The following is a 27,748-nucleotide window of genomic DNA, read 5'->3' as shown; positions in this document are numbered from 1 at the left end:
GCCAGTGATTGGCAGTATATTGATTGCGGTGACCAATAGCAATTTATACCTACCGTTACTTACCCTGACGGTAAGGCGACCAGCACAGTTGGACGTTGTGATTTGGAATATTTGGAGCGTTCAATTAGATTCCGTTAATTGATCAAAATCAGGGTATTGAATACAAATCTGTAGCGGAGGAAATAAGTACTGTACTGGCTTTAAAAAGTATGAGATCATCATTATCACATTACTTGTAAATAAAAAAAGCTTTGAAATTCTCAAGAAAATTCTTTCCCATCTAGCTACACTTAATTTACCTTTTTAAATAGGATTTTGACACCCAGCATTTTTGTTTATGTTGATATTTCAAGCAAAACAAGTATTATTTTTTTGAAGCTTTTGAGAAAGCCCTATTTGCTGGTGATAGAATTTTGACATCACTGTTTGAGAAAACTGGAAAACATTCTAAATTTCTATTTCAATATTAGTAGACCACCATAAATTTGATTCATTACGAAAAAGTATAAAGAGTTTTGAAAAATAATTGCATACTGGGTTTGAAAGCATTTTTTCTGATTTCAATATTATTATAAATATCAAAGACCCATGACCTAGGACTGTTGGAATGATATAAAATGCAGCTGATTATAAGTAGTGGGTAAGTACTACTCCTACATCCTACATCATCCTTATTTCTGGCTCTATCCTACATTCATACAAATCATCGCTTAAATGAAATAAATCGTTGATCTAAAAGCTGAATTGTTGGAGTTGTGCACATTATGCAGTACAGTTTTAAAGTGATAAAAGGTAATAAAAAATGATTATAATGATGGGGTGATTATGTTATTTACCCGTGAGGTAAAGCAAAACTCAGTGTGACAGGAAAATTTACCAATTTTACCAGTAAATTTATGGGTCTAAAGGCGGATAGCACTGACGTAATTAAGGACACCTTAAGATTCCCCTAGGCCCTATAGGCTAAATTGTGATTTGACTGTGACAGAAGATGTGCAAAATGTCACAGACATATTAAAACCTAGCCTAGGGTGCCCTTAAATATGTCAGTGCAATCGGCCCTAATTGAAATTTGCTTGAAAGATATCATTTTCTTGTCATGGCTGTCATTAACTTCATTAAAGTCATTTTTGCCCAATATTATCAAAGTAAAATCCTGAAAAATAAAGACTGAATAAATGGCTGATTTGATTTGTTATTTATTTTTTTAGAAATGTTGGATTATCAATAATAAATAAAGTAAAACTTTTCTGACAAAGTGATTCTAGTACCAAATGAGTTCCAATAACTTTTTATGAACAAGTATCCTTTTTCTAAAAGAACTGCATTTTCATCTGTTTGTCACTTTTCTTTATTATCTCATATTCAATTTATGACAAATACCTAATATGTTTTTGAGATGAGAAAAATGACTCGAATCTGAAGATAATATTATTTAAACAATTGTAATTTACCAGTTCATTCACTGACAATTGTCAAAATAACTGTCATAAATCTCAGAAACACATCTTGTTTTGAAAACTGTAATTCTTTTGCAAATTTTGACAGTTTTGACGTTAGTGGCAGATATCACGTGGTTTTTGGAAGATAATTTAGCTAGGCAGTCACGTAACCACTGTCAAAATGACTCATAAATCTCAGAAACAAGTTTTGTATCGAACAATGCCAGAAAAGTTTTCTAATCCCTAATTTTCGCAACTTTTGAGCATAGTTTTACAGTCAGAGACAAAATAGCTTGTCAAACCCACTTGGAGTGAGAAAATGACTGTTTTAAGCACATTTTTGGAATCCTCATTAAATTTCCTATCCAATAACCTGAAAAAATACTACAAAATTTGGTACAGTCAGGGAGAAAAGCGGGGTCAAAATTTGAACTGCCAGAAACAGTATTTGTAATTTACTGGTATAGTAAAATATTTACTTGATAAAGTAAAATAGGTAGTTTACCCCCAAGACTATTATTGAAATAAAGTGATTATCTTCACATACATACTGTCTAAATAACTGACACTTAGGACTTACCACAGGACTTACCATAGGGACCATTACACTAACCACTTAAACTTTCTGGTAAGATCAATAGGAAGTAAAATTTCTATTTAGTAATTTATAATAAAGCACCCTGGACTAATTTTCATTTTCAAAATCTTATCTGCACAATAATTATTAACTCATAGCATGTTATTCCATTTAATTTTAGGTACCATTTCAGTACTATAACCGTTAATTGAATACAAAAAAACACACCTGTTCGAATGAATCATCTTATCAATATTACTCATTTACGGGGAATTTGTCTAACTTTTCTTTTACTGGTTCACCTATTTGAACTTAATTATAACAGATTGGCCACAATTGGACCTGTGAGTTTCTTGTCCACTCTGTCATTTACGGCAGAGCATTGCGTAGGTGAACTAGTAAACTAATCCACAAATAACGCTTGAACCGAACACGATATAAAAGACAGGTTTGGTCGGAAAGCCGCCCACCAACCTGCATTATGCAATAAAAATATTTTCACATCTTTGTTATACCGTACGACGCCTCGTTACGCGAAAAATCAGATTTCACTCTGGTTCTGAGAAAAAAACGGTTGATGTGCACACATTATGCATACAGGTCTCACCCACTGAGCCAGACTATACAATGTTTAAATTTATTAGGTAAATTGACAGTTAATTGCATCTGTTTTGAAATCGTGACTTTGTAATAATAAACTTTTCCTGTAAAAACCATATCCTTGAGCCGAAACTGCAAATAATGCCGGAGTGTCAAACGAAACTCTATACAAAGTAATATGATTCACACTAGGAACAAGTTCAGGAACAATCTAGTAATGGTCAAACACTTTCACTTAATGATGCTATTATGCTTTATTAATATGTATTGACCTAGAGGAAATACGGTTAAGTTTCACGTTTAATTCATTTGTTCGATTTAATACGTAAAGGACTGAATAGAGGCAGAACACGAAGCCAAATTACATTCTATTGAGTTACGTTTTGCACCGGTCTGAAAGGAAGTGACATTCTGTTAACATGTTCTGCTGTGTATCAGTTTTCGGCTTGTTTCCTGAGACTTGATACGTCAAAAGGTGTTAGAATAAACGGAAAATATACTTTATGGTTTGCTTTGAATATACAGCCCATTCATGCTGAAATGTCATGAATGAGAGAGAAATCCGAGGGGTGTGACACTCTCTTAAATTTGGGCCCATATTATACAGGGTGGACCATAAGTAATGGGACATAGAGCTACAGCATATTCCTGACATCAAAATAATACGATTTAGCTGAATTGTCCTATACCGAAAGTTAATATTAAGAAAGATACAGGGTGTGAAAGTTGAAATTTTATTTTAGCTTTTTTGTCATATCTTCACGGTCTTTTGATATAAATTACTGAAAGTTGGTATAAAGGGGTTTTGGCAGGCGTAAAATACGATGCTTTCATTTGTTTTGTAGTAGCTGATAGGGGGCGCTAGCGGTAACCATCTCCGTCCCTTCAAGAGGCTCAAACTTTTTTTTACGGAACTGAAACGGCCATATGACTTCAAAATATGATTCTAAGATGTTTTCTACGTAAAAAAGGTATACTTGTTGTAAGTCTTAAAAGTCGACCGTTTTCGAGTTATTTAATCTTTTATTATTGCATGCATTTACATGTACAGCAGATTTTAATTACTATTTTTTTTTTAATTCTAAGTAGGATTTGATACAAAAACAAAAAGGGCGTTCATAACAACTAGCTTTATTTTAAAGTTTACAAACATTTTTTAAACGGTCAAATTTACATACAGAAACTGTTATGTGTGTAACTTAAGGGTATACAGCACATATCGTATTAACATACGACAATGCATGCAATAATAAAACATTAAATAACTCGAAAACAGTCAACTTTTAAGACTTACAACAAGTATACCTTTTTTACATAGAAAACATCTTAGAATCATGTTTTGAGAGCATATGGTCGTTTCAGTTCCGTAAAAAAAAGTTAGAGTCTCTTGAAGGAACGGATATGGTTGCAGCTAGCGCCCCCTATCAGCTACTACAAAACAAATGAAAGCATCGTATTTCCCGCCTGCCAAAACCCCTTTATGCCAACTTTCAGTAATTTATATCAAACGACCGTGAAGATATGATAAAAAAACAAAAATAAAATTTCAACTTTCACACCCTGTATCTTTCTTAATATTAATTTTCGGTATAGAACAATTTCGCTAAATCGTATTATTTTTATGTCAGGAATATGCTGTAGCTCTATGTCCCATTACTTATGGTCCACCCTGTATAATACGAGGATTATCATAGATTATTCAATATTATGCGATATTATTGATAATATTGGTATTATACCCGTATTATTGTATTATTCCAAATAATATTGATATTATATGGTAATATAAGGATTATTATGGATTATTCAATATTATTGATATTATGTCAGTATTATTGTATTATTCCAAATAATACTGATATTATACGTATTATTGCTTGATTAGCGTATTATTAAGGATTATTCTTTACTACTTGGATTATTACATATTATATTAATGATGCAATAATATTACAAAAGCGCAAAAGTTTAAGCGCAAACGAGTAAGTTAAAAATTGTTTAGATTAATAATAATAATAATAATAATCTTTATTTCCAATTGGTTATTACAATAACAAATAGAAATAACGTCAAGAAAAATAAATAATGTAGAAAAATTACAGTATACAATATCAAAATTCTACTATCTTAAATAATCCTCAATACAATATGGCTCTAATTCAAGCAAAAGTTTCTTTACTTCATTTTTAAAACGTTTACATCCATTGATTTTTTTATACTTAAAGGCAACTTATTATACAATTTTACGCACATATATTCCGGGTTTTTTTCTGATAGCTGGAGTCTGTGCTGAGCATAAGTAAGATGTTCCGCTCTGGTAAAATATCCAGTTTCATGTTGTTTTTCAAATAAGCTTTTATTCTTACTGACAAACATCAAACACTCAAATATGTATAAGGCATAGACTGTCATGATACCGCTGCTTCTGAAAACTGATCCACACGATTGTCTAAAGTCCATTCTTTTTACTATCCGTAAACATCGTTTTTGTGCGACAAAGACGCTCCTAACATGGCTGTCCCTTCCCCAGAAAATTATTCCATATCTCATTATAGATTCCAGATTTGCAAAATAAAGGATTTTCAATGATTTTTCGTTTAGATATTTTCCTACTACTCTAATACCATAGGTTATCGAGCTAAGCTTTCCCAGCAAGTGTTCAATATGAGTTGACCAATCCATATTTTTATTGATATAAATACCCAAAAATTTTGCATTGTCCACTGTTTTGATTGTACTATTTAAGATCTCCACTTCATTGATACTTATATTATTATATATTATATTATAATTTAGAATACAAAAATGGTATCAGTAAATAAAGCTGTCATAACAAAATCCGAGTTTACTACTGGTTTCACGTAGATGTGCGAACCAATCACTTCAATATTTTGAATGTGTTTTGATCCAGGTTTTTATGGTCATATTTTTTTATTTCATTTTTGTTTTGAACATGTATCAGTTTCAATTTCCTCAATACTGCCCATGTTGTTTCTTATTTAATCACCCGCTAGTAATTTAATATGTAATTGCATAAATTATTAATTTAAAGATGATAAATACATTTTGGCAAAATGTATTTATCATCTTTAAAAAAAACAAAAAAAAACATACCTGCATAATTATTTCTACACTTTTCAATCTTCAGTTGGTTTAGTTGGTTTAAAATGTTTATATTTATTCTTAATAACCAACAATTCCCACCGCTTTATGATTTTTCATATTATGCCGTATTATTCGTATTATTCAGATTATTTACTATATTATTGGATTATGTGGTATTATCAAGATTATGCTGTATTATTTATATTATGGGGTATTATTCGTATTATTCAGATTATTATTAGTATTATTGAATTATGTACTATATTATTGGATTATGTCGTATTATCAAGATTAGTAAGATTATTGCATATTATTAATATTATTTGGTGAGTGACCCAAATATTATTGAAGTGTCACACCCCTCGGAGAAATCTTTGATAAGGATGTTTTGATAAAATAGCGTAATATTTATTTCGAATTAATTTTTATAGGCAGGAAGTATGTATAGTCAAATAACTAAAATAAAAGTCTCTGCAAAGTTGATTAAAAGTGTAGTTAGTATTCTTAATTAAGATACCAAATATTATACAGTTACTACTGTTTGATTTAAATGTACATTTTTTAAAAATATAATGTGCTGAGACCTTTTGGCAAAAGTGTACTTTATCGCATCCGAGTAATAAAGTGCAATTTTCCCGAAACTTTTCAGCACAGAGAAGAAAAATAATAAAAAGTTCTAAATTGTCCAAAAGAGGGCGTATCCAGAAGGACCTCTAGATAGAAAATAACACCACAATTCATATAACCTAACCTAGAAAAACAAAGTTTTTGTGTTAAAATAATTTCTTAAAGGGGCAGTTTTTTAGGGTTAACATTACTTAACGAACTGCATCTTCAAAAGGATTCGCAAAATTTCCTTAAACCCCGAAAAAGGCAAAAATAAAATTTTCAAAATTTTTGATGCAATTTCGAAAAAAGTAAAAACGTCTAACATTTCGGAAACGGTTAGAGTTATGGAAATTTTTCAAGAGATCAAAATTGTTTAGAATGACTTTCTGTATCCATTAGACTGGGTCCACAGCTCCTTAAACCGAGTAAATGCGGTCACAACTGGCAAAGTGTCAGTTTCAAAATTAACTCTTTGTCTTGAACACAGTCTGTATATTTTCATACATGTTGCGAGCACTAGATGAAAAGGCAGTTCAAGACAAACATTTTGAGTTTTTTCACTGTAACTGTACCTAAAAACCGAAACATTGGATATCAAATATGATATTAGAAAGAAAAGAAAGAAAAGGTGTAAGGGTAAAAAAAAAATTTTTTGTCATTTGATTTAAATTATCAAATAAATAAAAGAAAAAAATAAAAAGTAATTTCCAAAATTTCAATTGTGATATTGCTCGAAGTGCTCGGAAGTTCACCTACTCTAGGCAATATCAGAAGTTGCTGAAATTTGCACATAGTAAGTTATATTTTACTGGTGAAGTGTTTTGGTATGTTGAGTTTGAGCCACTTGACCACAATGAGTAAATAATATTTCCCATGAGTTAGTAATGTTGTTGTAAACTAGTCTCTACTTTAGTTCAGCTGGGAGTACAGTAGCCCACGTTCAAAATTATGTTTTTTGCCTGTAGACATCGAATCAAAATCGTAAGAAACACTCATTGCTCAAGAACATCAGAGACTGGACTGGGTCGCTGGGTTAAATGTCATTGTTTAGAGTAGCCCAAGATCGAACTCAGTTTGCCCAGATTATCGCCAACCTTCAATGATGGAGACGGCACCTTAAGAAGCATATCCACTTACATGAAAATGCGCTTAGAAATTTTCAAATAATCCAGCAATGCTGTAATATAGAAAGTAAAAATGAAGTCTTTGTTGAAGTACTCTTTTCGTTAATCTTGAAATAAGAAAAAGCATCAAACAGCTTTTAAAAAAAAAATTCAGATACCTTGTTCCCATGAAATTTGCTTTTGCAAACTATGTCTACTGAATATTTAATATTTTTGTAATGAGAGGCGTAAATAATAAGTTACATATTACAGATATTGACAACTAGCTATTTGACTTCACCTTCAGCACTTAAAAATTAAGAGGAAACATTTAAGACAATAAATAGTCTTTTGTGAATCATATGCTATTATCAATGACTCATGCGATTTTAACAGTGATACACAGTTATCCATCCTAAAACCCTCGACTTGTACTGATGGGCGATATAATTAACAAACTACTTAAAGTACAGTTTCAAAATTCAATAAATCAGTTCCATCCTTTCTCTATTTCACTCTACTTGTACTGTCATCCAACCAAACATAAGAGAACTAATCACAAAATGTCCAATTAATATGTTCCTAAAGGCTACTAAATACACGTAAATTATTCTAGTTTTTCAAGTTGCACTTCGAATGAGTTGTAAAAACTATTAGTGTACTTTCAAACAAATAGTTTGAATGACAGGAAGAAAGTAGATTTGTACGGGCTTTGTTACTATTAATTGGAAAAGGTGTTGCGGTACATCTAGGTAGAAAGTGTCCTCGCATGCATTTTGCACGGTGATGAGTCAATATTTTTTTCTATAATTAAAAGTGCAGTTACTTTGGTTATCTTATGTGCGATTAGAAAGTGATGAGTGTTTGATTAATATTTATATCAGAGTTTTTTTTAATTCAGTGCTTTATGCTAGTAAAAGTTCTGTAAGGACTGTAAAGTAGTGTATAACATCATTTTGTTAGAAAACTACACATTCTTTCAAAAATTCCTTTCTTGAATTATGAGTCTTATCTTTTTGTCATTTTATTATCAGAGATCAAGTCACAAACTGTATTAGAACATGCGTATATGTATGTACTAATATGTAGTATCTTGTATCTCCTTATCCACGTAAAACTTTCCTACAAATTGATATAAACAAAATATACCATACTGATCAGGTGTAACAGTCATACACGACTTCGTGCAAAATCATTATACTTTTATAAACGATATTAATTTTCAAGGATAGATATAAAAATTGATCTGCTTATTTGCGATACATGATATTTCCCAGTTGCAGCACCTTGGTTAAGAGTGTAGAAGTAGCAATACTGCTGAAAATATTTGGTCATTACTCAATCTAAGCTTGTGACCTTATTTAAAACGCTAACGCAACTTTTCATCATCTGAAAATACGTTTATGATGATATATTTTCTCTTATCTTCCGTAATGCACAAAAGCTATTTACTCTAGATAAGTTGATTGGTTAGAAATAAAAAATAAACAATTGCCGCTACACCTTAATATCCCAGTTAATATCAAACGAACATGTATGCCATCATCGTTATGAGGTCGTTAAACAAGCAAAGGAGTGTATGTTTATGATTTATTTATTGGTTTAGATCACGTTTCCTACATCCCCTTGGGTTTATTGCTTAATTTGTTTTTTACATCAATCCTCAACTCTAATTAGAAAAATTATTGTTTTATATTTATTGCTTGGTGTCGTTTTAACAAACCCCAGTAAAATCGGTTTAATGATATAACTCAAGTTTGGATTTCCTGTCAAAGTAATAAGAGATCAGATTTGGACACTTTGTTTCAGAACTATTTTCACATCAAACTTAGTTTTTGAAAGCTTAGTTTGTGAGATTTTTTTTCAAACTATGTTTTTTCGAAAAAAAAATACTCACATTGTAGTGTAAACGTGACTTTTGTCTGTTGTCCAAATTAACTTACGTCATACTTATCAAACTCCGGATAAAGCTATAAATAGTAGAACTTTTAACGGTATGTGAAATATTGTATAATACCTATTTATATAATCAGTTAGGTGTAGGTCTATTTTATGTAAGAAACAGAATTATAGGAGTGTAGCGCAAAGGAGGTGAGTTGCAAATAAACAGAAGTTTCCAAACATGTTTCATGTATAATTTTCTCTAATTTATCTATGAAAGAAGCACAAAATTTATTTAAGAATTATTTATCCAAGAAAATCTAATGACAAGGAGATAGAGAAAAACTTTGTATCAATGAAGAGCCAGGGAAAATGAAAATCCATTTATTTTTCATGTAGTTTCTGGATTTGACACTATTAAAAGCAAATAAAACTTCCAGTAATCCTCCCTTAAGTAATCCTGTTTTGCAGGGAGGTGAAAAAGCAATTCAAGACAAACATTTTTAGTTATTTACGGTCCCTAAAACCCAAAAAACCACCGAGATAGAGAATTTTAAAAATGTTTGGAAAAAGTTATAAAATTTGAAATGCAATTTACAAAAAAAGAGTTAGAGTAATGGAATTTTTGCACCAGACCAAAAATGTTCAAAATGTCTTTCCGCATCCAGTGGACTAGGTTTAGACCCACTTAGAACCAACTAACCAAGTAAACACGGTCTGGTATAGCGTGAATTTAAAATTTAACTATTTTTTTTGTGTTTCTTGAACACTGTGTATAGTGGTGTTGCGGTTAGCACGACGAGAAAAAGTAACATTTTGAGCTTTTTGCCATCGTTGATGACCCAAAAATTGCTGAGATACGATATTTTCAAAATATTGCAGCATTTTCCAAAAGAAAGTTTAATATTCTGGAAACGGTTGGAGTTAAGGAAATTTTGCAAGGGACCAAAAATATTCAGAATGACTTTCTGCATCCAGTGGTGAGTGCAGTAGGTTTACACCCAGTTAGAACCGAGTAATAAACGCGGTGACAACTGACATATCGTCAGTTTGTTTGAACTTCAATTCAATGATGTTCAAGATAATGTTGCAGTTAGCACGAGGTGAAAAAGCAGTTCAGAACAGTTGCACTTGAAAATGGATAAGTATCTGTATAAAACAAGTAAATCAGAAATTTGGCCAACTAAGTGATGGTTACAGTTTAAGTAAATTGTTTATAGGTTTTGTATCATAATTTGTTTAGTATGATGCCCAAATATGTCGTTTGTCTACTTTGAGAGATAAATTGAAAAAAATGTTCATTTTAAAGAAAAAGCTCATCTTTTCTCTCAAAAGTCTCTCTCTGACTCAAAGTCATTTTTTCTGGATTAAAGTTTTTGTGTCCTTCTCAGATAAAGCCGCGGATAAAGCTTGGCTCAGTGGCGTTCTGCATTTGTAATGTTGAAAGATACTTCAAACGTAGTTAAGTTTAAGATTAAGAACTAGCGCCACTATTTAAATGGGTATTCCAAACAAGGAAGTTGGTAGGTAACAGCTTCCGGTATTACCGGAGATGTCGTCCGGCGTCGCTTACTGAGGTTTTCCTTTATTCTTCAAATATTGCAATTAGTCTTCTTGTAGAGTTTCTCATTCAATTTAAAAGAACACATCTCTCTTCGAATTCTGCTGTACAACACCCGCTTTTAAATATACCTAGAAATCAAGCCATTTCAATACACATTGTGAAATAAAAACCGAATAATTAAGAATCGATCTTATCGGTATCATTCAAGTGAATTTTAATATTGATATATGAATTAAACCACTTAACTGACTCACCCGTTTTAAACCCTGACTCACCCTGTATTAGTTGAAAAGGAGATTTACAATTTGAAAATACAATCGGACAACAAAGTAAAAAGGAATAGAGTTAAGTTTTGGAGCATCGAGAATTCATCCGTGGTGTTAGTTTACATTTTGATTCAGGGAGAGATCTTAAGAAATGCTATCTGAAAATAATGCTGAAAATTGGAATAAGACCTTTTCCAAGCTTATAAAGTATCATAAAATATTGAATTAAGTAGGCTACTGAACTTTTTATTTAATAGTATTATGTGCGATAAATGCTATTTAAGAAACCGTTTGGCCGATATGAAGTAGCTTTTTATTATACTCGCAAACTACTACTACTACGTTACTGACTAACATTATTGTCTTGGTAATTACTTAGGTTTTGCAAAGTAAAAAATTAACTAGTCCTTAGCACTGTGGCGCAGAATTGATTGTTTTTCTTAAATGCTGTAATGTCAACGATTTCATTAGTTGAAAGAAACCAGAAGTACAAATACAAATATGACTTGTCCTTGTACAAGTTTCTGTCTTTTTCTAACTCTCTTAAATACTCTCATATACAAAATTCTTATTTTTTTTAAACAAATATTTATATCTAACTAAAATGCTTCATAAATTTGTAGACTCTCCAACATGGTTTTCCTCACAAACCCTCAGCATTGGGATGGGACCCCGTTTTTCGTTTGCTCTGCATTGGGACGTCTTCAGGTGCCATCAAAGTGTTCGGCAAACCTGGAGTGGAATTCTACGGCCAACACCAAAACCAAATTCCCGTCACAAAGGTGTGGTTTTTGCCGGGAAAGGGCAAAGTGGTCAGTTTACAGGATGACAATTCTTTGCATCTCTGGGAGGTTTGTTTGCATAATTTTTTTAAGTAGCTAAAAATAGTATAGTTTGTTATTCACTAGGTGAACAAAAGTTCTCTGGTTGAGGTGAAATCGCAGGCCCTTGAAGGAAAACTGAAGAAAATCAGCACAATTTGCTTAGAGAGTGCCGGCAAGCATTTATTATTAGGCACTGAAGGAGGCAATATTTATTTGTTGGATCTTAGTACTTTTACCATGACTCCTGACATTATTTATCAGGATGTGGTGATGCAAAAGTAAGCTTCGCTTATCTTATTGGTTTGACCATCCCTACTATACATTAACATTATTTTAGTGTGCCACAAGACTATAAGCTTAACCCAGGTGCAGTGGAATCCATTCTGGAACAACCTGGACAGCCTAACAATATTCTGATTGGTTACAATAGAGGTTTAATGGTGTTGTGGAATCGAGCTGAGAATGTGGCTGCTAAAACTTTCATTTCTAATCAGCAACTGGAATGTTTGTGTTGGAAAGACGACTATCACTTTTTGACTTCTCATAACGATGGTAAGGCGCGTAATACCATTATTTTTCGACGTAATTTACAAAATGTGCAGGAAGCTACATGGAATGGGACGTCACCCAATCGGAAAAGCCTTGCGGCGAACCAATCGCAACTTACGGACCATACGCTTGTAAAGCCATTCCCAAAATTGTCGCTAAAGAATTGAACGGAGAACCTTTGCTAGTATTTTCGGGTGGTTTGCCCAGAGCTAATTACGGGGACAAGTTCTCCGTGTCAGTTATCCATGGAGAGAACAATGAAAATCACGTTGCATTGGATTTTACCAGCAAAGTAAGTGTTCTTTACCTAATATTGTTTATTTTTTTTAGAAATAAAAAATTTTCTTTGATTCAACCTGTTTTTACAATTTGTTGGAAGCTTTTTAGTTCTTGGCTAGTTTTGACTATTTTTGCCAAAATTTTGAAAGTTTTAAAATTTATTCTTTTTGTGGCAGATCGGTAATGCGATAACCGATAACGATAGTGAAGAAGAGTATTACGGCAATAAGGTACACCATATCATAGAATTCATGTTTTTCTTAAACAATTTATTTTACATATAATTTTTTTAATGTTAATGTTAAAGGTGTTAATTTTGTACTTAAGCTAGAAAAGTACAAACCACTAGTGTTAGTTTTCAATTATTTTATTAATATTATTTTTAATGTCAAAATTTCAAAAGTAGCTTGATTGGTATAAAAAAAAGCTTTATTGCACATTGTTTTGTTTCTCTAGGTTAATTAGTAAGAAATAAAAAACTGACAAATAAGTTTCTATAACACTTTGGTTTTTAGCTTTTTCAGGCTTAAGAATAATGGCATTTTTAGGTGTTTATTTCTTTTTAAAATAGCAGTTACGCTTGAATTAGGTTTAAACAAATGATTATTTAATACAGAGTGGCGTATCACTAATTTGAAGCATCCAGTATGCTACACACAAACATTTGCCAGACATATCAAAAAAAATTAACTACTTCTACAACAGATCAGATATGACGGTGTATATGGAAGAGCCATAAATTTAATTCATTGAATTCTGTGATCTTCTAAAACTGCAATTTGAAAATTTCAGTCAGTGTAGCTTTGCTAATTTTGAAATCCTTGTTGTGAAGAGAAACCTGGGTATAAGCACTGTTTCGTACTTTTCTAGCTAAAAAACAGTAACTTTTAAACACAAATGCATGATTTTTTCCTGTGAATTTAACTCTTTGCTTAGCAATTAAAAACTCAACAGCATATAGCGGCATGATGTTTAGTGTACCTATTTACTTCAGATAACTTCATATTTTCTTATTTCTACTGTGTGTTAGTTTGTTTTGTATACAGTGGTTTGTATTAGTTTAGTTTAGCTATTACTTCTTAGCTATAACCTCCGACTGCACCGTAACGGTTTAAGAACACTAATCATTGATTAAGTTAATTTGCGTTTTGACTTTGATATTCTGTTAAGACTAGCAACGCTAAAGTTACAGACAAAACGTGAATTAATGAAGTAAATTAATCAGCGATTAGACTAAAAAAAGATTTACTGTTGCAAATTTCAACAAATCCAAGGGGGGGTCTAAACATTGGTAAATTAAAAGTATAGAATTTATTAAATTTACAAAACGTTTCTGTCAAGACAACGTTCTTAAGAGAATTGACAAAACTCTGATTATTATTTTATTAGTTGTTACACAAAACTCTAACAAAGTAAATTAATAAAATATAAATGTTTTATTTTATCAAGGTGATAGATTTTGTCATAATCGACTCCAGAACAACAAGTGATGATGACACTTCCGAAAATGCTGAAAGCCAAGAAGCTGCCGAAGCCCCCGTCGCCAATGGCGTACCTAAAGGGCAGCCTGAAGCTTTGATTGTCTTGGCAGAAGAAGAATTAGTCGCCATTGATTTGCAGAGCAAAGGATGGAAAATGCTGAACTTGCCGTACTTGGTAGCCTTGCACTCTTCTGCTGTGACGTGCAGTCAATATGTGTCCGGTACTTTTATCTGCTGACTTATGTATGAAAATAAGTTATGTTTGTTTTTTTTTTTTCAAAAGATATTCCAGAGTCTCTGTGGGAGTACCTTAAGGATGCAGGGAAAGCGCAGACAAGTCATTTATATTCGGACAGACCCTGGCCAGTAGATGGTGGAAAGTTACTGTGCTCTAAAGGTGAACTAGAATTTGAAAACTAGTTTTCTGGTAAATTTCAAATTGTACATTCAGGTGTCGAGCCCAAGAGAGAATTGCTGCTAACAGGACACGAAGATGGGACAGTTAGATTTTGGGACGCGGGAGGAGTTACTTTAACGTCAATTTACAAATTCAGTACTGCTCAACTCTTTACCGGCGATGATTTAGAAGGTTGTGTGCAAATTACGTTGTCATCCCTGAAAAACACAAATAATTATTTAATTTTTGTAGAAGTGCCCCCACCCCAAGATACCGAGGAGGCTGAAGAAGAGTGGCCACCTTTTAGGAAAACCGGCGTGTTTGATCCTTATTCCGATGACCCCAGACTAGCAATCAAAAGGGTAAGATTACTAACGGTTTCTGTTAGCGCAAGTTTAAAGACTTTTTGGTTCTAGGTGTTAATGTGTCCGTTGTCGGGGACTTTGGTTGTTGCTGGTACTGCCGGACAAGTTATAATCGCAAAATTTGATACAGAAGTATTGGACGGACCGTTGAAAGTGGTTCCTATGAATATTGTAAGCGACAGAGATGGTTTTGTTTGGAAGGGACACAATCAGTTGGCTCCTAAAACTGGTAAGTGGACTTACCTACAAACAAACCGTATAAAATCCAATGTTTGAATTTATACCTAACTCTTATTATTAAGATTTCTTTGATAGTAGCAGTATACAGTGGACCCCAAATTAATTTTACATCTTGCAGGATGTTGTTAATTGTATGAACTATAGAAAAGCTTAAAAAAATTAAATTCTAATTAATAACATGCATATAATTGGTTATATTTGATTATATTATTATTTGTCATTTTCTGGAAAATTGGAAAAACATTACAGATTGCAAATCAAACATTTTGTTACAATACACCTAACAGTTTCTTCGTAATGCGGTAGAAGAGTTTAATTTGGGTACTGGAAATAAGATTTGTACAGATTTCAATTATAACTGATAAGAAAAGTCTGAAAATAGTTTGCCTGACCACACCTATATTAACTTATTACAATTTCGTCATGTTCTAATGATTTAAAACTACTAACAAGATTAAAAAAACATCAATACTAATAATATTAAATGAAATAATAAAGATTGATTTGATTGTTGTCATTGGAATTACGAACCAAATTTTTGGGAAACGCAGGCGATATAAATTGCAAAATGTTGCATTTTATTGAAATTCTTTATGATAATCTTACTATTTGCTTTTCTTTTGAAAAGATAAGAGCGCTGGATTATAGTTTGGACAAACAGTGGGTAGCTTTGGGCTTAAAAGCGTAATCAAAAAACCTATGCAACATATTTACTAAGAGAGATAATTATTAATTTGTATAAAAAATATGAGAGTGTAAACCGGAAAACTTTGCGACTCGCAAAACAAAAATATTACGATAATAAACTCTCTTCTTCTACCAACAAATCAAAAACTATGTATTTGGAATATTATAAACAGCACTACTAAAAATTAAGAAAACTAGCAAATAAATAATGTTGAAATTACACATTCCAAAGAAATAGCAAATTATTTTAATTTCACTTACGTAAATATTCTCTTATTGCTGTAAAATTTACTCAAATTTAATATCCAAAAATTCTAATTCCGTAAATGTAGTACTAATTGTAGGAAGTTTGGGCGTGGCCTCAAACATTTTTTCGCGCTATTGGCCCTATTGGCCCCTCGTTTTGTGCACTACCTTTCAAATTTACTAGGAGCCGCCACTGAGTACTACATGTTGATAATTTAATTTGTTTATTATGTAACAGAATATGAAATAATTGAAGCAATAAATAGTTTGAAAAATACAAGTTCTACTGGTCCTGACCAATTTTTTGCAAAATTAATTAACTTTTGCAGTTTTGAGGTGGACTAAGCCCTTATGTATATTATTAAACTTGGGTTTTACTCAAGCGGTTTTTCCTGATTACTTGAAATTAACCAAAGTCGTGTATACACAAGCAGTGTCAATCAATCACTTATGTCAATATTTTTGAAAATGTTTGAAAAAGTTTTATCTGATCGCATTCTAAACCTTCTCAATTCTAATAATGTACTATCAAATTTACATGGATTTCGAAACAAGAAATTAATTTTGTTTTGCTTAGAAATTGGGTTTATAACATAGTAAAGTGCTAAACCAAAATAAATCATAATAGCCTGATTATTATTGATCTGACTAAAGCGTTTAATTGTGAGGAGCACACCTTGCTTTTGCAGAAATGTCTTATTTCCCTGGTGTTCAGCTCGTTTAGGACGTCATCCAGACTGATCCTATCGAACGCTTTCGTCAAATCTATAAAGCACAGGTATGCTGGTTTGTTATACTCTATAACGTGTCTGATATAAAACACTGCGTCAATCGTCAAACGATTTTTCCGGAAATCTTGCTGCTCCTCGTTTATTGTTGTGTAACTTAGAATAGCAACATAGACACACAATTAACCTTTCTTGTAGCATTAGAAAAAAACATATAGAACTATTTTTGGTTAAACAGTATACAAGATGGTAATTACCATTAAATGTATAGGTGACATCCATCAAGTCAGAGGTTTCCAAGCTTCCACTCTTCTCCAACTTCATCCACCCGCAGCTGTCACTTCCATAGTATTGCACGCGGATTGGGGCCTAGTGGCGGCAGGTACCGCCCACGGACTTGCCTTGCTGGACTACCTCAAAAACAAACCGGTTATTGTTAAGTGCACTCTTAGTTTCAATGGTATGTCGCGTCTATAAAAAACGCGATAGATAAAAAAGAACCAAAAATGTGGTTTTATAGATCTCACAGGGCAAGGTGACGCACCCATTTCTCGCCGAAAATCGTTCAAAAAGTCATTAAGAGAGTCGTTTAGAAGACTGAGGAAAGGACGGTCTACTCGGCACCATAAAGAGGACAAACAGGTATGTGTGATAACTAATAATACAATAAAAATTAAATAAACAATAAAGGTTTTATTAAAATTAAATAAAATTTACTAAACTAAAAGTTTAGGCTAGACGTTTAGTGAGTTTTATTTAATTTTTTTGCACTCGTTTGTGGATAACACATTGTTATGAAAGAAATTTATTGCTTTCGCGATTTTTAGAAAGCATTGGAGGCAATAGAGTAATACCTTAAACTCTTTGTATCATAAATAGCTATTTACTTTTTGACTCTTGGTTACGTAAGTTTAATGAATGGATCCTAAACTTTAATAGTATCTTGATTTTTATAATGTAGAAGTGTGTGTTTTTTGACAGACTCCGGCGGTGACTTCTCCTCCAGCTAGAAAGCCGCCAACAGCTACGGAACAGGGAGAATTCAATCCGTTGGACGCCAAACCGGTTGAACGACAAATCGAAGCTCGTCCGGTCGAAGATTCCATGGGTTCGTTTGTTAGGTGTTTGTATTTTGCCAGGACTTTCCTTATCAATGGTAAAGATTTTTGGAACTTTTAACAGTAAGTGGTGATTAATAAACCGTTCATTTCAGTTCAAAACACAGTTCCAACTCTTTGGGCCGGCACCAATAACGGAACAGTGTACTCTTTTAATATTATAGTTCCTTCTGCTTCAAAGAGGGATACCGAAGATGTGGCTTGTCATTTGGCCAAAGAAATTCAGCTCAAACACAGGTATGTAGTTGCAGTACAAGGTTTATTAAGTTTGTATGGAGAAATTCGCAAATAATCAATTAAGTATCAAAAGCCGTTGCCGAAATATTATTTGAAACTGTTTGAAAAGGTTATCTATCAACAATTAAACAAGTCTTAGAAGGTTCTCACTTAAGCTAAATTATGCTTTGATTATGTGCAAAATGTAAACTTATATGAAAACTTAGCCTAAAGTGCAAATGGCCCTTAGAACACTTGTATTGACCTCTGGCAAACTTCAACATGACTCTAAAGGCCTCTGGCACTTTTTAGAAGGTTGTCAGTAGCATTTAAAGACCACTGGCACTTTTTGATGAATCTAGAAGCTTTTGACAATTTAAAACAATTCTTGGACGGTTGACAAGACACTTGTAGAAGCCTCTGGCAATTTCTAGAAGGTTTGCAGCATTATTTAGAGAGCTCTGGCAGTTCCAAAATAGATATAGGCGCATCTGACCATTTAAAATAATTATTGGAAGTTTGTAGAGACCTCTGGTACTTTTTAGAAGGTGGCCAGTAGCAATTAGAGGTCTCTGGCAGATTCAAAATGGTCTTAGAGGTCTCTGACAATTTAAAACAAGTCTGGGAATGTTTAAGACAGTTGTAGAGGGCTCTGGAACTTTTCAGAAAGTTCTCAGTAGCATTTAGAGGTCTTTGGCACATTCAAAACAGTCCTAAAGGCCTCTAACGACTTAAAACAACTTTGGAAAGGTTTAAGACACTTGTAAAAGCTTCTGGCATTTTTTAGAAGGTTTTGCATTTTCAAAAATGGCTTTAGAGGTTTCTGGTAATTTAAATCAAAGTTTATATGCCGTTGGAAAACTCATTTTGCTAGTTCGTTTTGTAAAACTTTTATCTTTATTAGCACCATTTGGGTTTAGACTTTGTACATTAGATTTTAAAATGCTTGAAGCATCTGAAACCCTCTTTTAAATGTGACATCAGAAGCAAACAAAAAAAGCGTTATTAATCAAAAACTTACACTGAAAACATCGATTCAAGCAACTTTTTACTTCTGGAAATAGTCTATAAAAACACAGAATTGAAAGTGACGCAACAGTCAGAAGTCACTGAACAGAGTATATTAGAAATTGCAGGAAATTTGTTTCAAGTTTGAGATTTGGCCGCTAGGGGCAAATTACCAAAAAATAAAAATATTAAAATCAGTTTTTCATACAAAACTAGTCAATATTCTTGGGACTTAATTTCTCACAACTTATTAAGTACATTTATTCTATCTCTTGAAATAAACAGTGGCGCTTTCAACTGTCCTTTAAAAAAATACGAATAAATCGAAAACTTCTCATCCGATTTTCGTCTCCTTTTGGTAACTTATTTGGATTTTAGGAATTTGGAATATTTTCTACACTTTGAACACAAGTTTGTATAGTAGACGGCCAAGGACGGTAAACAGTACAGGATTGCTCGATCGGCCGATTTTGTTTCCCGGCGGCGAATGAATTCTGACGTCACAGTGGGCCTTCGGGCGCACAATACGCTAAATATTCGCCCGAGACGCTATGTACGAGATTGTCAAGGGTGCCTGTGATTTCGGTTTACTCCGACCCCATGGTGACGTAAAAATCGTCACCGGCCCGAGCCGATACCGGCAAGATTGCGCTTATGGGATTAAGCACTCCTGTACTGTTTACAATCCTTGGTAGACGGCAATAATTAGACCGTTGCACATCATCAGTGAGAGGTTTATGTCATATAAACGTAACCTTCTGGATCTTGATTTTTGATGAGTTGTGTGCGTTGTTGTTACCATATTGCCAGGTTGCTTTTATTGTTGTGGGGAAAAGCTGCTTTTAAACAGGAAAAGTTTTAGAAATCTTCAAAGGGATTAGGAAATACTCAGTATTGAGTGATATTGTAATTAAAATCTGTCTGTGTGTCTGTTAAAAAAAGCTTTAACTTCTGTATAAAAAAAAATCAAGTAAAATGATAAAAAAAATAACTGGCAGCGCGGCGCATTTAACGTCAATAACGTGTAATGATCTCATTAGTGCCATCTACTATACTTCTTGCCATTTTTTTTGTTTATAATTGAATATTGTTATCTAGGGCACCAGTAATAGGTATTGCCGTCCTGGATGGATCCAATAAACCACTGCCAGAACCTTTGGAGGTTGAGAAAGGGGTAGCTCCACTTCCAGACACGACGCAAGCGCACAGAGTTGTGATTGCGTCAGAGGAACAATTCAAAATATTTACCCTTCCTTCACTGAAGCCTTATGGTAAATACAAATTAACGGCCAACGAAGGTAAATATAACTGTTCAAATAGGATTTTTTTGTTATTTGTGTGGCAACTTTCAGGAGCCAGGGTCAGACGAATGGCATTCGCGACATTCTCATGCCAGTTACCCGACGATGTCACCGTGAAACATTCCGAAGTGGATCTTTTGTGCCTTACCAATCTCGGTGACTGCGTCGTTCTTAGCATTCCCGATTTAAAAAGGCAGCTCAACGCCGCAGCTGTTAAACGAGAAGACATCAAGTAGGTCTTAACACTTTTATGTATAGTAGTGAGATTTGTAAGGTTTCGATAATTTTCAGTGGCATCTCATCGTTGGTGTTCACTAAAACTGCTGAAGCTCTTTATCTGCATTCGTCCTCCGAATTACAAAGGCTGTCCTTGTCAGCCACTGCTGTAACACAAGCAAGGTAATTCTAACTTTTTCTACTTTAAGTGTTACCAAAACCGTGTGATATTTAGTAACTTATTTAAAAGAAAAATAGCTGGTGGTATCAAATTTTTACAACACACTGTTTTTTATTTAATCTTTGTCTAATGATTCAAGATGAGCAATGTTTGACTTTTTTCCGTCTCATTCAGTGACTGTGTTTATCTCATAACTTTCAATCCAATTTTTAATACCTACTAAAATACTACCTAACTAAAATAGGTTTTGGGTTTACTTAGAAAAAATTGTTTAGTGTGTTATCTACAAAGGTTGAATAAAAAACTGCCTAGTACCTAACTGTAACCTAACCTCCAAGATCTCAATGATGGGTCTCATCAGAAGTTCCCATTCTGAATTGACAAGGAGTGCCTAAAATCTTCCTTGATTGGAAGGTTAGAGTGCGCTTAGTGACGTCATTTGACAGTTTATCAAATGTACTTTTTAGATCCAAATGAGAATTTTCGTCCGTAAATTAATCAAGTACGTGGAAATTTGATGGTGTTGCGGACATCAATTAAAAATTAAATTACAACTTTTTTCGTCTTTGGTGGGATTTTTTGTTTAATTTTTAATTAATGTCTGCAACACAATCAAATTTCTGTGTACTTTCTAGAGATTCAGTTTTGTACGAATATATTTGAATTGTATTGCTGAAGTCTTTGCTGTAAATTGCTCAAATTTGCCCTAATTTGTTTTTTTTTTTCAAATAACTAAAAACTTCATTATAATGATGTATCATATGATATTGTTTATTCTTGCAATTGTGCGGAAATAACAAAACTTATGTTTTTATTGTTGATGGAAGAAGATAATTCAGGTAATTGACACTTTGTCATTAGAATTCTACCGTTTTTACAAATGTCAGTTGCTTAAATTTACTAGACCAATTCTCTTGATAAGAAGACTCTAGAAGTTTTTCGCTTGAAATTCGGCCTAGGAATGCTAATCTAGTAATTTACCGATTTTACAAATGACAATTGAACAGCTCAATTTTCGGTAGATTGAGAGAATTTCTACGGATATGTTAAAATGTTTTTAGAACATTTTTAGAATTATTCTCAGGGAGGATATTTTAGTACATTTAGGCCACAAATTTGACATTTCTAAAATCGGTAGATTACTAAAATTCGTGTAAGTCAAATTTTAGTGAACAACTGAATATTTTTAAGAAGGTTATTCTAGTAAGTTTAGGTCCGGTTGTAAAATCACAGTTAAAAGGCGTGTTTAGTTGAACTGCGACTGGTAGTTGAACTGTGCCATATGAAATGCATTGCTGTCAAAGTGACGTTTCTTACTTGAACCAGGTATCAGATTTGACATTTAGAATATTTGTGACGAATACATACAAATATTCCAAATGTCAAATTTATCAGTTTAATCAATCAATTGTGTATAGTTGTGATCCGGTTTTTGAGTATCTATGCAGTGAGCTAGTATTAAATTATTTAGCATTGTAAAAATATTGAGCAAAAAGTGATCTCTCTGCTTCACGGCGAGCAGCAAACGTCACTTGTCACTTTTAGAGCAAAATAGGCGTACTTTTCACTCTTAATACTAATAAAGAGAGAACCACAAAAACCCACCCATAGTATTAACTAATAAATGCGTTATAAGTTATACATATCTTTGGGAAGGCAGTGGTTTTACTGGAGCAATAAAGATTTAGGCTTTTGATGTATCATTATTATTATAGTGCTCTAAGATGATTCTAAGTTTCTGAAGGAAAATCAGTTGCCTTCTCAGGCTTCACCAATTTTTTTTGCTAAATCGCAAATTTGTGTTTTTTAAAGAAATTTGCAGATTTGTTTCATATTTTTTGCATCGAAAAGCTGACATAATCATACTTAACAAGAAGTATTTTTACCATTTTCCGCTTTTTTGTAGATGTTATTTGCCTCTTCCCACGAATAACGAGGAAGGTGAACCAGAGGCGGAAAACGTAACCAACACCAGTTCGACAGAACAGCCACTGACCAACGGCATTGCTGAACCTACCACATTAGAAAAGGTAATAAAAGCTTATCTGTATTAAGGGCCAGTATTTTAACTTCAGAATAATTTCATTCCAAAGATAATTTTTATAGAAACCGTGAAATCTCGGTGAAATCAGACGCTACAATTGGTCAATTCAGTCATTTCTATAGAAATTATCTTAGAAGTTTACTATTTTGTATTGTATATTAAGTTTATATACGGAAAAACAGGATGACGTTACAATGTAATTTACTGATAAATGTTTCGAATTGCTTCTTTATTTGTCACATTCAAGGCGTTTATCTGTCTTATTACATTGTTACGTCACCCTGTTTTTATTTGATTTTCCGTATAATATGCGGTTACAGAATGTGAGTTTACTTGTAACAAGAACTGAATGAGAAGTTTTGTTGTCAGGTCGATGAAGTGCCAGAGAACGGCAACGAAACTCCTCACAACGTAACCGGGTCCAGTAGTGTGGGCGATATAACTATCGACAGCGTTAAAGACCATCTTGGTTCAGGTAGGTTGTCAATTTAATTTAAAAAAATAACGTCCACGAAGTCGTTTATGAGACATTTCGGTTTCTTCTTTCTTACCAATACTGGCAAATTACTTCAAAATTAACTGAAAACGTGTGTTTTAAAAAACAAAAATGTTTGATATATATTTAAGATTAAATGGACACAGTTCAGTGGTGTTCATAGTTTCGTTTTAATACAAATGAAATAAAACATTTGGAAATCAGTGTTAGAAGTAATGAAATCTCGTCTGCTAATTTAATTTGACTTACCGTAGAGTTCAGTAAGAAGTAACCTGAACAGTGATGCTCGTTTTACAATTTTTTTACATGTGTTGTATTACTTATGTAATTTATGAAACAAACATACACATAATCATTAACATTTAAACAAAACGATTATCGTCCCCCAAACCAACGTTTCAGGCGAGGAACTGAGCAGGAGGATATCGAATTTACAAGTGACCAAAACCGTAACTACAATCGTTAGTAGTAGTAATAATATTCAAGGTGAGGAGGTCTCCAGTAGTACGGTCGCTACAAGTACCACGGCCACGGAGCAAGAAAACGCTACCAATGGCAGTAAGTAGACCTTGTGCTTTTGTTTTTAGCAATCTTGCTGTTTTTGTTGCTTTATGTTTAAAGTTTCAACCATGGCTTTTTGGTAATTATACAGAGAGTGGTGCAGATTGAGTGAAAGAGTTTATGATAAATATTCAGGAGAATTATGCGTTCTTTATTGTTTTGTAAGTTACACAATTTTATTACTCTTATCTAAATTACTTTCTAGCATTTGATTTGCTGTCTTCGAATTAGCTTCTCCATGAATGACTTTTTGTGATACTCCAAAGTTGTATCTTATTTTCTTTTTCAAAATATTTTAACTTAAACTTATTCGAAAAAATTTGAGCGGTCCGTTTTAATTGGCTAGCAGTTCAGAAGAAAATTTTGCGTTTTTCTATCAGACCATTTCACAGTTTTTCTGTTAGGTTTGATCAGCATAATCATTTAGGTTTTCACTTCTCTTGTTCACAAAGGCATTGGTTTCAATTATTCATTAAACTACAAAATTTTACTCATATTGTTAGAAATTATAGATGCAGTTGTAGAAAATTCTAAATTAATTATACGAAATCAAGGATAACGACAATCACTGCAAAATAATGCTTTTAACAAATAAAGGTATAGAAAGAGGGTGTTTTTTGTATGATTTGTTGGTAGATTAATTTCAAATAAAATGAACAGCTGGTCCATGTTGTTCTAAACCTGGTATGGGCTAGTATCTCATCTCATTTTGACTTAGGAAATTAAAAAACAATATGATGAATTATGTTAAGTATCGGACGTAATTAAATGGAAATAATAGATTGACGCAGCACAACATAACCTGATATTTTCCGCATTACTGCCGCCGACTTTAAAATGTCAATGTCAAAAGCCAAAGTAAATTAGAGTGTTTCTAGGAAAGTTAATTAGTTAAATTTGAAGTCAAAATAAAATGAACACATGTGGTTAAGTTTCCTTTTTGTTGGTGGGATCACGAATTGTCTTTCTTTTCTTTCGATTTCAAATTTATTGAAATGGTTGTGTTGAGTGAATGTTGTAGCTTCGAATATTTCTTTTGCTTTCAGTATTGTTTATTCTGTTCTTGCTTTATTTGTAGTCATAGAAAGGCACGTCAACGGCGGCGGATCATATTTGGAGGTTAGAAACGCTTTTCTACATTTTGTATGACTTGATAAACCATTTCTTTACTAACACCACACTAACAGATTTTCATTTAAAGCATGTTTATATTCAGAACCACTAATAAGCATGATTTTCGCACCCACAAGCGCTGCTCAACAAATAGTTTGCAACCGGAGCGCTTTCAGCTTAACTAATTTCTCGAATGATGTAACTGATGATAACAGACTCGCAAACATTTTGGTAACGTTTTTAAGGTACCATTGTGACATATTTGTGACTTCCTTTGTCCATAGTTTGGTAACCATTTTTGATAAATTAATATCATATTCACTGTCACAGAGCGTCGAAACTCAGTCATTTTTGAGATATAAACTCGACCTGTTTAAGGTAGTTCAAATTCTTCGTGTGATAAAAGTAATATTTAAAAAAAGTAGTCTTTAAATTAAACATGGATTAGGGCTGATTTCTATACAAGATGGCATGGAGGTCATTTTAGTCACTCATCATTGGGTGTGGCAAAATAATTATTGTTATGCTATACTGCTTAAGACATTTCTTCAGGAAGTTTATTTTGTGGTTTTTATGAAATTCTCTGATAACATTGTATTGTTGCTAACTTTCACACTATTGTAACTACTTCATGTAGCACAATTTTAGATAACCTCACGTTCAAACGAAGTAAATTATCCTTTAATACACATTTTAGCTTGCGAACAGTGCTGTGATTTACGCAAATACTGTCAATGTTGATTTACCATTAAGCATTCTTAGGAAATTTTAACAGCTGGATAGGCATTATTTGCACATTTTCTTATGAATATTGCCAGAGTATTGTAAAAACTTATATTTTGGTTACTGTTTGAAAGAAAAAGACGTCAACTTTTCCTCACACAGGATGGTCCAGTTGTTATGGACGACTTTTAATTGCTATCGTCTAAACTAAAGTGGCAAGGGCGATTAAGGTGAACAAAAGTGGTCAAATTTGATGATAAATTAGGGTCTCAAACCATTTTTGCCAAATTTTGTTCGGTTTCGTAAATATGAGAAAAAATCAGTTGTAAAGGCAATAATTTTTTCACATTCAATCCGTGCCACACGTGATCTAGAAAATAACAGCGCGGCGTTGCCAAAATGTTACTTTGGTATACAACTGTTACGTAACATTTAAGAGATATTTAAAGATATTTTCAAATATTTTGCCATACAGGGATGGTATAGTGCGACGTTGCCAAATTGTCAGTTTTTCCAGGCAAACAACAATGAAAAACTCTGAAAGTTTTACAGTGAGATATTGTGAATCAATAAGAAATTGCAAAAAGTTGAATTGTTTCAATGATAGATTACCTTATTACTTAAAGAGAATTTAATTCAATCTTCATTAATATTATGACTATATTGATCTTTGAGCAACTCCAACATTTTTTGTTACAGATGAGTTGACACAATGACATTTGTCACGTGACCTGGTTTGACAAGCATGACATGCTCACGAAATGGCTGTTCAGCTTGAAATGTCAAAAAAGTAAATTGAATACACTAGAAAGAAAAGTTTCGACAATTTTGACTTACCTACTTTTTTATCTAAAAAGTTTCACAGTTTTTACCTCAAATATGGTAAATTTCAGCTTTTCATCATGTATTTTGTTTATTCTTCTCTTATTTACCGACTGAAAAGATATCAACAAATTTGAGAAGGATGAAGATGAGAAAATAGAAATAGATATAAATAGTACAGCAAATTGAAAGCGAAAACAAAATGAGCAAACTGAAGAATACATGTGTCAGAAAAGGACAAGGACAAAGAGAGACGCTGCACGTACCAATAGAGAAAGAGAGAGACAAGGGGCAATCGAGTCAGAAAAAGACAATGAATGTGACTTTAGTGTGAGAGACAAACAGAAAGATAAAAAACAAGGTACTGTAACTTTCAGGAACCGCGTTATGAACTGTCAAAGTGGAAATTGTTAAATTCAAACGTTAATTCAGTTGAATTTATTTTTATTATGAAATAACTCAGGTATTTAACATTTTAACTATAAGCACAATATAGGGTAGTCAAAAGTGGAGCTTTAAATTGACATATTCAATCCCCCAGTAGCTGCAAAAACAATCGAGTTATTGAATGTGGAAGTGAAAACTGTCAAAATCAGTCTAATATGTGTTGTTGATATCAAATAACAGAAAAAGTGCTAAAGTTATTTAACAAAATTACTTACATAGGGTTCAAGTTGAGAAAAAGCTTTAAGATCTAAATTACTATTTAATTACATAAGCAAAATAAAATTTAAGGTGGTACAATTGGTTGATGATGGCTAAGACGGGCCTCTTTTGAAGCTCTTATGCAATCACATCAATTAGACCATATGCATGATTGTTTTATGTTCGCTTTCTGTAGTAGTACAGGTAAAGGACTCGCACGAAACATTTAATCCCTGGAGAATGGTAAGACTTGAACTAATTCTAGATCAAAAATTACTTAGACCACTGAGCTTTGAATTACACAGTTTTTTCTAGGCAACCAAACTTTGATACTAAAATAATAAAGCACTGAAACACCTTT

At 32.9% G+C, this 27,748-nt stretch overlaps 1 protein-coding gene across 1 annotated transcript in view; it reads left to right on the top strand.

Annotated features, from left to right (window-relative positions):
• l(2)gl (LLGL domain-containing protein l(2)gl) overlaps positions 1-27,748 on the top strand; it is a 33,630-nt gene that overhangs the window by 4,855 nt on the left and 1,027 nt on the right. The window contains exons 3-22 of the mRNA XM_081995781.1: positions 11,771-11,998; positions 12,056-12,249; positions 12,309-12,523; positions 12,574-12,812; positions 14,249-14,501; positions 14,564-14,677; positions 14,732-14,869; positions 14,930-15,039; positions 15,094-15,271; positions 17,215-17,403; positions 17,464-17,585; positions 17,925-18,099; positions 18,157-18,298; positions 20,384-20,583; positions 20,638-20,818; positions 20,878-20,985; positions 22,890-23,013; positions 23,397-23,502; positions 23,926-24,081; positions 25,163-25,203. Of these exons, the coding sequence (XP_081851907.1) occupies positions 11,771-11,998; positions 12,056-12,249; positions 12,309-12,523; positions 12,574-12,812; positions 14,249-14,501; positions 14,564-14,677; positions 14,732-14,869; positions 14,930-15,039; positions 15,094-15,271; positions 17,215-17,403; positions 17,464-17,585; positions 17,925-18,099; positions 18,157-18,298; positions 20,384-20,583; positions 20,638-20,818; positions 20,878-20,985; positions 22,890-23,013; positions 23,397-23,502; positions 23,926-24,081; positions 25,163-25,203 (3,213 nt within the window). The remainder of the gene's footprint in view (positions 1-11,770; positions 11,999-12,055; positions 12,250-12,308; positions 12,524-12,573; positions 12,813-14,248; positions 14,502-14,563; positions 14,678-14,731; positions 14,870-14,929; positions 15,040-15,093; positions 15,272-17,214; positions 17,404-17,463; positions 17,586-17,924; positions 18,100-18,156; positions 18,299-20,383; positions 20,584-20,637; positions 20,819-20,877; positions 20,986-22,889; positions 23,014-23,396; positions 23,503-23,925; positions 24,082-25,162; positions 25,204-27,748) is intronic.

Source organism: Ips typographus, linkage group LG1 (genome assembly GCF_016097725.1).
Source record: "Ips typographus isolate SLU linkage group LG1, UJ_Ityp_2.0, whole genome shotgun sequence".
Lineage (NCBI taxonomy): Eukaryota > Metazoa > Arthropoda > Insecta > Coleoptera > Curculionidae > Ips > Ips typographus.
This window is presented reverse-complemented; position numbering and strand designations above follow the sequence as displayed.